The 13,104-nt window shown below is 31.7% G+C and overlaps 1 protein-coding gene across 4 annotated transcripts in view; it reads left to right on the forward strand.

The window, feature by feature from the left end:
* LOC117113406 (small conductance calcium-activated potassium channel protein 1-like) overlaps positions 1-11,785 on the forward strand; it is a 100,807-nt gene extending 89,022 nt beyond the window's left edge. For 3 of the 4 annotated variants that reach the window (XM_033256726.1, XM_033256727.1, XM_033256728.1), the window contains exons 8-10: positions 241-310; positions 3,280-3,351; positions 6,371-11,785. In XM_033256726.1, coding sequence (XP_033112617.1) covers positions 241-310; positions 3,280-3,351; positions 6,371-6,892 — 664 coding nt within the window. In that variant the 3' untranslated portion in view covers positions 6,893-11,785. The remainder of the gene's footprint in view (positions 1-240; positions 311-3,279; positions 3,352-6,370) is intronic. The other variant, XM_033256729.1, reaches the window with a different exon arrangement.
* The last annotated feature ends 1,319 nt before the right edge of the window (positions 11,786-13,104 follow it).

Raw genomic sequence — 13,104 nt, forward strand, 5'->3', positions numbered from 1 at the left:
TTGTAAGCGCATAAGACAGTGCAAATTATTTCTGTGACAGTCTTTTGAAATGTGTAAAGCTCCATTTTATCCCATACATAGTCAAAATACAATGGGCCATCCCCCCCTTGCGTAGATCCCGGGGGGATATATCCCCCCGGGATCTACGCCTATGGCTCCATTCTACGTGGTGAGTACCTTGAATGAAATTGAAAATTTAATAAAAATTTAACATTTTTGTTTTGATTTTTCCCTCCATAGATTAAGAAAAACAAAACTCGATCAAAGGAAGTTAACAGACGAAGCAAGCACAGTCGTTGACATGGCTAAGGTGAGTTGTGTTAGTTGAGTGACGTATATATTTAATGATAATTACCTTAGAGTGAAGTTGAATAGCTTGGTGGTAAGATGGGTTCAATCGCTGGCAAGTTAGACTTCTTTTCTCACGACTAAAAACAGCCCCACTCCCTAAGTCTCATAAAGATACTTTGTTTATAAACCATTGTTACATCCAGTAACTGATTAAAAGAAATTTGGAAAGACTACATTTCTTAGTATTCGTGTTAATACTAGCGTTTGTAATAGAAAATGTATAAATGGTATGGAGTCTTGTTTTCAGTGAGCTCCGCCATTATGTAATTCAAATTAATAATTACAGTATAACACGTATTAGTGAATTGTAAAAAACATCTCTTTCCACTAATGCATTGAAATAATACTCGGTGATGTTGCATAGGCAGACGGGAATAGTAGATCATCCTATCCCACTTCGGTACCAGCACATCCCAAGCTAGTAGTGTGTGTTTACCTCAATCCTAAACTCAATACCATTAGACTGTTACATTGTCTATGTCATTTGATTTATTGTGTTTACCCAGTACCAAAATTATATTGTCCAAGTTGTTGCCTTTGTTATGTTGTTATGCAGTTTTTCTAATAATATTTCCAAAATATTACTTGCCATGATATTCCAGTTTGATTATAGCGCCTTCGATAATTTTTTGAATTGGCGCTATATAAATATATGTTATTATTATTATTATTATTATTATTATTGTTGTTGTTATTTTTTATTTATTTTTTTTAAATTAGCTCTGATATTAATAAAGCTGCTAAATACGCCTAAGCCATAGCCTAGTACTCTTACATTGCCTTTTTCGAAAGTCTTTCAAATTATTATATAATTTAGACACATTTTAGCTCTGTGAAATATTTGTATTAATCATAGTATTTATTTACATTTAGGACACATCACTGGTCATGTTGTAAAAAATAAATAAACAAAATCATACACGATAGCATTGGATGTTTTTTGTTGTAAATTAATAAAGGCAATGCGCAGTCACGTACAACCTTCTATGGACAATTTCTTCTAAATCTTATTTACGTAACATTGTTTTGGATTTAATTCGTATCGAGGACAGTAGCAAAAATCAAATCCAACAGAATGATGGTATCTTGATGTTTTGGTTGTGGCGAAAGGAACTAAATTTGAACGTAATTGTTGGTACAACTATTCCTCACAATAAGGATGGACTAAAACATTAGCATATAATGGTTATTTAAAAATTATAAGTTAATCACAGGACTCATCTACTCGTGTGTGATTAATGATTTTTTTTTTATTAACAGGATTAGTACAAATGTGTAGATAGATACTCTCATTTTCAATTATGACCCTTAAGCTCGCCATTTAATTGTCCCAATTGATATCAACTTTATTAAATTTATATTTTCAGCATTTAAAAAAAATGTTTATATTTATAATATATGTTTATAGGCAATTGACTTGCACTGATATGATATAAAAAAGTTTCGTCTCGGCAATACTGTATTAAGACGAGATTTTAGGGGAAAAAACAATTTAAAATATAACCTTTTTACAAAATGAAGCGTTTGACTTTTATTGAAGTATTATTTCAACATAAGCATAGATACGTACGGAGGATTGAAGGGGCCATACAAAACAAGCGTTTCACTCGTTTTATGGAAATTCGTACCAGCTGTATTTCTCTAATATATTGAAAATATACATAAATATCTTAATGTCTTTTTAAAGCTTCCTCTCATATCATTTACTAGGTGAACTATTTTTTAAACTAACTGATTGAATTGTGGTGACATAATACTACTTTTGATTTGAAAATAATGTATATTCAACATGTACTACTTCAGTATTTCTAAATATTTGTTTATCTTATTCCTGAGCGCGTTACTAATATTCTGTAAATTCTATCAGCGTAACAATTCAAAAACTCGGTCAACTAAATTTGGAATTACTTTAGGTTAACGTCTAAAGGGTCCTCCGCTATTTTAATACCAGTACACTGATACTGTGCCATGGTGATTAAATATTTACGATCGTTTTTAACTTAAATAATGTTCAAAAGTAGGCCTAATATGTGTATACCCGAAGAGGAAAGTAATTTATTCCCATAGCATAATTTGAAATAGGCCTATCTCGGAAGCTGGTAAAAGTTGTTGCACGTTGACTATTTTTTTACATTTCTTTTACATAGCTTTCCGTTAATTATTGCTGGTTTTTCCATAACACTGAGCTGCATGACTTGAAACATAGGCGTAGCACCCTGTTGTGATCACTTCCTGTATTTTATATCTCTTTTTGTATTTACCGTTTGAATTCCATAGACCTATGTGGAATAGTTGGAATCTGTCAAATTTTTTGCACCATTTCTTTCCAGCCAGGCACATATCACCTACATGTTGAAAAAGTACACCAACAGCTTATTGTTGAAGCCGTGCTAGATCCATGTCTGTTCGGTAAAATTCGGCAACCTTATTCAGACATAAATTAACGCAATCGAGTTTTGCGTTTTACCATTCATTATTGTAAATATTAAATATTTGTTTAAAGCTATTAAATTGTTAAAATTCAAATTTTCCCTGGAAAAGTAGAAAATCTCGATTGCTTTGAAGTTCAAATTATACCTCATATATTGCTGGTTGGCAATGCTACGCCTGTGTTTACAACGATGTGTATGGCCACTTCGAGAAACAGTCCTTTTAAATTCCGACATTATTTGAGTTTTCTTTTGTCTTTGCCTTCAAAAGATGCATGAAATAAGCGGGCATATTTCAGCCTCAAAATATCATCCGGTTACAATGCCAAACGCACGCCCGAGAAATAGCCTATTATGGCTGAAACCTCAGTTCATGAATTTAAAAATAATTCTATTTAAAACAGATAAAGAAGCAAACACATCAAAATAGATTATGGTTCTTATATTCTGTGGTGAATTAAAGTGTATATATTTTTCCATTTTTTGTCAACTACCACAGCCATTACTTGTCCGCGTTTCTAGAGGTGAAATGGCCATGTACACATCAAAACCACCGGCGCTTTACCGACATGTAGGTAAAACTGTATCCATCCGCCATGCATGAGTTTGTTCTGCACAATGATTGCTCATTGGCATGTTATGAGTAATTCATCATTACCAATCAAGATGTTATCAGAGCATTTCTCCTCGTTACTTATGCTCAACTACAGACTATATTATGCGCATGCTCAATGTCACATGATTGTATCATTTTAGAATCCCTTTAGATTTAGATATGTTATTAGCAGATATTCCCAACTTGCATGTTTTATGTGGTAGTGAATCCTTCTCATTTTTAACTACACGATTGTGCGACTTATTAGATATTCTTTTTTTTTAAAGCTAACGTTGTTTATCATTTTAAGCAAAGCTTGTTCTTAATTTTTTTTTTAACAAGAATGTGCCTTTCAAGTAGGTCAAGACCTGTTCATACTTAACTTCCTGTCGTTCTTACCCTCAAGTCAACATGATGCTTGGTCCCAATGCGATATAAATCAATTTACTCAACATCATATAATGCCTTTGGCTTTAAATGTGACTTAGTTCAAACTACTAGCATATGATTTATTTTTAATCTCTTGGGGAATATAGTGTTGACAATGTGTCACATAAAAAAAAACAACGTTGCAGAAAGTGCAATGATGCGTACACCATTGACCTTCAATCTGCAATACGTAAGGCGTTCTTACATCTTGCGTTAACGCCATGGTGGTTAATTCAGCAATTCCTGTTGATTTTTTTTTCTCAATATGATGTGTAATTTTTTATAACGGTGTAATTTTATAGTTAATATTACCGTTATTTTTACTTCTAATCGTTGTTTGTTGTCCTTATGCAGAATTATCGTTTTTTATTTATTATTTGTTACTATTACTGTTGTATTATATATTGTTTTGTTTTGTTGCGATTATTGGTTGTGTAAACAAAGGAATAACATGTTGTTTAAACGTTCGTCTTATATGCATTTATACTTATACATATTTAGAAGCAGAACATATTGCTATGATATGCTGAAATTGCTACCAGAATAATTATATCAAATCAATGTAAATAGTTTGGAGCTAAGTATCGTAAGTGGTTAAAAGTAAAATATTACCTGTTGAAATTGGCTCAGCGACCTTAAAATTCGGAAATAGTTGTCCCCAGGTCAGTGCTCCGAACGGAAGCAAATCCTTTGGTGTAAAACAATAGACACCAATACAACATGCGTTTCATCCCGAGAACACAATGTTGTTCTCTTAGGAGTTATTCACTCACAAGGTCTCTACTCTTCTTAATCACATTTTTCTATCTGGTTAAAAGAAAAACATCGCATTCGGTTGTTTTAGAATAAACATTATTAAGATAAGGCAACAATTGATAATACTCGATTGATGATTAATTAGAAGATAACACTAGCAGTGACAGTGGCAGGTAGGCTTTTTTGTATAATGTTGGATGGGAATAAGTTAACTTTTTTTTCATATACTGTAGTACTGTACATTGCTATTGTCTTTTCATCGATGTGTTTCTGTGGTACCTCGTCAGTTGTCTGTTGTTTTTGTTGCCCCCTATACGATGAGTTAAATGTTTGTTGTTTGTAGTGAAACATACTTCATGTAATCTGACCTACTCTGCATGTGTATCTCACCCTGCTGCCTGCATTTTTTTTAAAAACCCAGTATAAAACAGACTTATTCATTTGGATGTTTCAAAATTTCTCAAACTTTTGCGAAAAGTATAATCACTGTTCCCTGGTATAATTGATATCTAATCCTGATTTCATAATGGTTAAACCAGTCTAGGTAAGAAGAACGAAATAATTCATTGTCTGTACTTTACCTAATTATTGGTAGTTATTGAAATGAAATATCAGCCGTGATTTAACCATACGTCCGAATTAGCCCACCCTTTTCAAAGAACTTTTATCTGTACCTTCTCTTTCCCTTCTTATTTACAAACTACCAACTAATCCCTTAATTGTCTTATTGTAAAATTAACTAAAAAACTTAGTTATAATATAACAATATAGCACTATTAATTTTTTATTTTTTTTATTTAACAGAATATCCACATTTCATCGATATACCAAGACAGTAATTCAGCATGAGTTTGCAAACATACTAATTTTACAAATTTTGCTTTTGAACTATTTATTTTTAATGATTGGCATGCGTAGTACAAGCAAGTACAGGGCGCATTATTGACAGACTTGTGTTCTTTGATTTGGTGCATGGTACTTACTCTCGAGGCGAATATGTTTTGCCTTGATTACAGGCCAATTACTTACACGATTTGGAAGACAGAAGTACATTATGTGTAACACACGCCCACTTGTCTGCAATTTGTTTTGGGAGTCAAACAAATGAACGAAATATCTCAACTAAATATTATTTGTTCTTCTTATTTATTTATTTATTTATTTATCCAACTTTAAACTTTCCAAGTGTTGTCTCAGCAAAAAAAAAAAAAACACAATAACACCAATGTGTCCTGTTATGAAATTTCATGTCATTGTCTCCCATAAAACTCTATTTTCATGAAGTAAAATTTATTAAGGACATTATCCCGAAAAACTAATTTCTATGCCTATGTTATTTTATTAAATGCCTACTTTTTCTATTATGATTACTAAAACAAATGAGGTTCAGAACATTATTGATAAATGTAAAAACAAAAATAATTGCAGCATTATCCCAAAAAAAAAAAAACACAATAACACCAATGTGTCCTGTTATGAAATTTCATGTCATTGTCTCCCATAAAACTCTATTTTCATGAAGTAAAATTTATTAAGGACATTATCCCGAAAAACTAATTTCTATGCCTATGTTATTTTATTAAATGCCTACTTTTTCTATTATGATTACTAAAACAAATGAGGTTCAGAACATTATTGATAAATGTAAAAACAAAAATAATTGCAGTCTTATTTTATTTTAATATAACACAACTAGGCATTACGGAATAACATTATGTTTGGATCTGCTGTGGTGAAATATAGCATCCATAATTACGTTATATGAGTCTCTAGTCTGCTTTTAGTATTTTCTGATATGTTTATTTTTCAGACACAAAACATGATTTTTGAAATGGTTGCTGACATGCATAGTTGTCGGAAGGATCTAGAATCACGAGTGGCAAACGTAGAAGATAAACTGGAACATATTCAAACGACATTTGACACGGTAGCGTCTTATGTACGACTTGTCCAGCAGCGTAGTGATTTATTTAAAGTTGAACAGAATCCTGGAGAAAACACACCACCAGAGAGTCGTCAATCGTTTCAAGATTTGCCTGCTAGGACTAGCTTACAAGTAAATTCATCCCCATCTCAAGATCGAGGTTCAGAAAATATGAACCCCTGGTTGCCACAGGAAATGACTCGGTCAGGTAGTGGAAGTGATAATGGTCTTGCAAGCAGCGGACTTACTTCGAGACGAACGTCTCTAAGTCGCTCCAGGCCGTCTATCACAATTCCTAGACTCTCTAGATCAATGTCTCATCCAAGAAATTCGCGACCAGTAAGTGAATCACTAGAGGGAGCAGATGGGTCCGTTCCAAACCCTAACGTCACGTGTGCGCCTCTATGATTGGCTTATATTGTGTTGACTGGGTATTTCACATTGTTCATTTGAGATCATCTTTCATCGTAAGATAACAAAAGCATTTCTCTACGGCGATATTTAGTAATATTTTTTTGGAATACAATAATAAAAAAGCACTATAATACATACGATTTAATCCTAATAAATGGTATATGCGTCTCATCGGTTTTGGAGAAAAACGTGTAATTGATTGTCGTCAACAACTGAACTCGTTAAATGATGTGACGTTTTTATAAATCACTCAGGTGTAATTTTAAGCTACTGGGGTGTTCGACATTTTGTTATATGAGCGTCTCTAAATATGGACAACTTAAACTTATAAATATCTTAAACAAACTTGACCCAAAGACAGATAGGGGAGAAATGTAAAGAATCACAAATACAACTCACCTTCAACTCAACAATGCATGTACGAATTGTTAACTAAATCTATATTTATTAAATGAAAAACTTATTTCCCATTCATCAGTCGTTGATTTATATAATTATGTTACTTGTTCCTATAATTATGAAATTTAATTAAATGTACTGTGATTATTAACACAATTGTTTGTAATCTTAAAATATATTCATCAATAAAATTACACTCAAAATTTAACAATCTATACCCAGTTTCGCGATAATATAGCACCCCCTATAATAATCTACCGTCCCCAAACACAAGTGGCTGTAGTTCGGACACGTGATCAATAATGAAACAAATGTAGGTGAAGCATATATATTGTCTTAACATATAAATATATACCGTAACTATTAACAGAAAAAAACCTAAAAATTTTACATTTATTGCACATTGTAGAGACATGCGATAAATGACCATGCTGATGTCATGTCTTGTAATAAAAATACAATTAATTTAAATATTGTTTATTTCCGTAAACAAGTATTCATTATATATTTTGATAAAAATGAATAATCATGTAGGCCTATTCTAGTATGCTTTCGATTTTGTAAAAGGTTACCTTTTATTTCATTTGTTTTGATAAATTTTATTGTGTTTATTATCTATTCAAATATCAAAATAGTTTTAACTACTGTACCTAAAGAGAATTATACGCGGCTTTGTATATCGATAATACAATATACTTTCTTTACCTTATTGGAATTATTTTATTATGGAAATTATGGCCGTTATTAATATTATATTATTATAAAGACGTTTTTTCTCTATCAATATTTGTATTAGTATAATTATGTCAGATGTAACCTATGCACAAATTGTTCTCAATAATATTGTACTTGGTGTAATTATGAGAAGTTAATATTCAACATTATTATTATACACAATTTAATACACAATATATGTATGATATAATATATATATAATATGTAATTATTGATTATACGAGGGACTGCGTAATTCGTACAAAAATGATAAAATTCGAATATTATTGTGTATAATATGTCGAGTTATTTGTTAAGGATATATTTAACTGTTTCGTTTTTTGTTTTTTTGTTCCATTGTACTTGTTATAGCCCTTTTGTCTTTGGAAAACACTGCAATAATTTATATGTATTATCATAGAAATGTACTATTGAGGGTACGTTTAACCTCGTTTTATTAGCTTCAGTTTCATTCCAGTCTCTTTCTAAACCAACACTGAATTATTGGAATAATGTTTGTGAGAAGGATATCAGTATAAATTCCGTTGCTAGCTGGGGATCAAAAGTCTTTAATGACTTTCTGAATCTGATGAAAATGATAAATACTTCGTTTCCTCCGAAAACCAGATTTTATTCCAATTATAATGTATACCTGCATCCATATACACATGCTATCATGAACATTTATGTCCATAATATGTGCATACAAACACATTAGTGATGAAGTTTGCCTCTTTTGTATGTGTATACAAATAAGTTGTATGTTTGTGTATGTTCATTTTAATCCGTCTTTTCTTCAAGGTTTGTAAATCTATTTTTGATTATGACTGTTTTGTTTCAGTTTGTAAAACAACTATTCTATTTGATTTCTCAAAATATATTATTTATTTCTAAATAAGAGGTGGCTTTATCATTTGAAAACAATAATTAATAATTATGATAATAATAATTATATAACATGTGAATTAATATAAAACAAATGCTTCCCCTTAATTATGAGATAATATTTTGGAATTACCGTATGTATCGTTTTGTTTCTATAGTTTTGCTTATATTTCCGTTGTTAGTTTTCCGGAGAACCGATTATGTATTTTAAGGTACATGTATTACAAGTTAGTTTAGGTAGATAAGCAGGTTAATTTCCATAATATACGGCAATACGCGTAGTGGCTTCTGCCAATGTGGGTTATAACTCACCTACAACAAATAAAACAATGTAATGATTTTATACTGTCAGCAAGATATACATTGATGAACAATTAAACAACTAATATGTAAATAAGGTCCGATTATGTTCCCAACACAATAACTATTGTGTGTAGAATGTACATACATATTTTTACCTTATTTGTAAAAGTAGATACAAAGGCAATTGCAAACAATTATTCTAATGTAAATATGTACAATTTAATTCAAATAGCTCTCCGCGGTTGATTACAATGCCTATTGGTGTAAACAGTCGTTACATTATTATCTTGGACTGTTAACGTTTGCTATACATGTATATTATTTTCTACGTGCCTCGCTTACTCAAGTGTCTTATATCACAAACATCTTCATTTAATCTTCTTTGAAATAATATTAACATAATTGGTATTGTATAATTTTAGCAATTATAGAAAAATCATGCCATGTACAAATTACTTTAATTATGTTTCAGAAATTTGAACAGAAACAAGACAAACAACGATTAAAGCAAAGAAAATAGGTAATTAATAGTAATTATACATGCAATATCGAATACCGGCAGCAGACTATTCTCAATACAGTCAAAAGCAGTGTATTATTGACAAATGACTAGCACTTTTTCAATGTTGTCTAGCATTTCTTATCATTAAAGATATACTGTATTGTTGAGCTAAAAATAAATTCAATATTTAGATTGCTTACTCCCTGGTTCAGCAAGTTGTATAATTTCAATTTACAATTTGGACGAAACCATAATATAACACATGCAGAAATGTTACTTTTCCTAAATTCCTAAAATATGACTGCCCATTGATTGTCTGGTATTAATCATTTTGTTGTGAAAAATCTTTCAAATTTGGAAAGCATTGTTTCGGTCAGTGTCCCATTAACAGACATCAGATCAAAACTTCTTGGATCCTAAGTCGCAATGAACCTTTTCGGAGTGTTAATCAAACCAACTGACCAATCAGAATAAGGCAAGGGAAACACGCGCGTCCTAAAAACACACGTGTTGTCCCATAAACACACGTGCTTACGTACATTTACGATTGTTTTATGGGACATTAGCAACAGTATCCAAGGGGCGGAGCTTAGCTGAAAGGTCCAATGCTTACGTCACTTTTTCTACAGTTTATGTGATTTTACTTCTTTTTTTAAGAACCTACATGTAATACGTTGTTTTTTTTTCTTTTTAAGAGGCATTTCTTATTAACATTGGTCATAATTAGTTACCAATCTATCCTCTGACATTTGTTATTCTATAGTTGTATATGTAGCAGCTTGACTAAAGGACAAACAAATTGATCGGGTAATACGTATGACAACTACCCTATATTGATATATTTCTCATTTACTTCAATCTCGTTGATATGAAGGTCTTAACTGTAAATCGGAAAAAAAATAATAATATAAATTTGAAAAAGAGAGCATAATTATGTAACCTTTATAAAAATGAACATATTAGGCGTTCGCTATTTACTCCAGTGTGTTCTGAAAATATTGCTATATATTTGAACTTTCTTGTTGATAGCATCTAAGTAATAACGCAAAACATAATTATAGAGTTTTTCATTTTGAGATACATTTCATATTTAATCTGAATTCTTAATTAGGGCCTATAGTATTCAGAAATGAATTGTATACAGATATTAACGTACTATTTATCTGATAATTGTTTATATTCTATTTTTGGGGGACGTGATTTTTGTAATTACCAGTGATTAAGATTATTAGAAATGTTTCCTTTGTGAATACACTGACTACCATAATTTGGATTCCAGTTGCAAAGCTTTTCACATGTTTATTGCTGATAATATAAAAAAAAAGATGTACGTAATGAAACTTTATATACTATATCAACTTATATTAGGCCTAAGCATCACATAAGATATTTAAACTCAGTAAATTGTTTGTAAAAACATATTCTAATTATGAGGATTCAAACCCCGAAATATAGTACATAAATGTTATACTTATTTAGCATATTCACACAAAAATATAAGCCTGCCTTTTTAAATGTGGACAATTTATAAACAATACATATATCTTCAAATCAGCCGCTAGTAATATAATTTTATTTTTTTCATGAAGTACTCCCTTCCCTGCCCAGATTTGGAATATTTATGATTAACATTAATATCTTAATCGCACTCATATTTTGATAGCTTTGCCTGGATCTATCGAGCAATTATACATGAATGTGTAATGAAGTGAGTGCTGAAAAAAATAATAACAAATTAAGTCATTCGGGCCATCAAACATGTGAGACACGAAGAGTAAAACAACAGAAACAACCATATAATGATTTACCATAAACGCATACAGGTTGAGCTAACAATTGTTTGTGATTTCATAGGAACTTTGATTTCTAACGCCTAGTTTTTATCATTACAAGTTGATTTATTTGAGTGATGTATATATACGTTTATTCATTACCGGTTTTCATTATGTAGATATTACTGACCGTATTACGGTGCTCTGGATATTATATTTGCAATGCAACTGTATTAATACGTATGTAAAGTGCTTGGGCATGCTTTTTAATACATAAGACTATTTTTGGATACATAAAATGAAAAAAACAAATCGTTGTGTTTTTGTTTGCTTTTGTCAGAGAAAAAAAAATGGTGATCTCATTTATTAACATTTTTTTTTGTTATTCAACTTAACAGTGTTTCAAAATTCACGGAAACTGACAATCGTTTTACAGACTTCTTAGTGCATTGCCGTAACCATGTCTTCAGACTTTCCGTAGTAAATGTAATATTCCCGTAGCACCACCCAATAATTTACCTTGAGTGCAAGATATAAGCATGGAGTTTAATTTATTTTGAAAATGAGCCCGATCGTCCTGGGCCAGATGGTCTTTGGGGCCGATGGTCTTTGGGGCCGATGGTCTTTGGGGCCGATTGTTTGTAATTCAATGTAGAATTTCAAAACAAACTGGACAGGATGAAGATTTTCGGGCTACTTTGTCTTAGTTTTCACAATAATTCATCAGTAATCCAGACAAGTAGGCCTATGAGTTGTCTAGGGACAATGTAACCCAAGATCCTCATGGAAAAGTCATTTGTTCTGGGCATAGGCCTATGATAAATTTCGCCGAAGTTTTTACGTGGTTAGTACGATTTTCACGAGCTTACGAATATTGCGAGATTGGTAGATCCTTTAATGTTACAACTCGTAGAAGGAAAACCGCCTATGAGTTTTCGAGATCACGGGTTAGACATTATTCCAAGTACTTAATGCCGTAGCCAGACAGTGGGACAGTCCCACACAATTTTTCTATTGGGTCCACAAAGAATGGGTCTACATTTTAAAACGGGTCCAGATTCTCATATTTTGCGTAAAATGGGTCAACTTTTAAGAAAATGGTTTCCAGATTTTTCATATTTTGCGTAAAATGGGTCCAGGTTATTCATTTTTTACGTAAAGTGAGACCACCTAATATTATCCCACACTGTTTGAAAATCCTGGCTACGGCATTACTGGTACTACAGTATATTATTAACCGTACACGATTTTCCCGAGTTGTCAACTCGTGGCCCAATTTATAAACTTTACCGCCACGAGTTCAGAGCAGCTCCGTGGGCTTTCCCCGAGTTGCCCGAACCTTTCAACGTTGTTCCACGAGTGTCCTTCGAGTGACCTAGTTATAAATTCGGAAAGACTATGCGTGAGAGCAACTTCAGAGCTTCTTTAGAGTAGGCCTACTGTAATGACAAAACGGTCACAAGATGAGCCAATCGTACATTACCGGTATGTTCCTACATTGTAGACTACTGTAAATAAAATGTCAAATTCTATATATATATATATATATATACATTTATATATATAATTATATATAGGCCTATATATATAGATTATATATATATAAATTATTTCATTGTATTACTTAGCCC

Source organism: Anneissia japonica, unplaced genomic scaffold (genome assembly GCF_011630105.1).
Source record: "Anneissia japonica isolate Jap-2015-1 unplaced genomic scaffold, ASM1163010v1 scaffold493_len2256704_cov171, whole genome shotgun sequence".
Lineage (NCBI taxonomy): Eukaryota > Metazoa > Echinodermata > Crinoidea > Comatulida > Comatulidae > Anneissia > Anneissia japonica.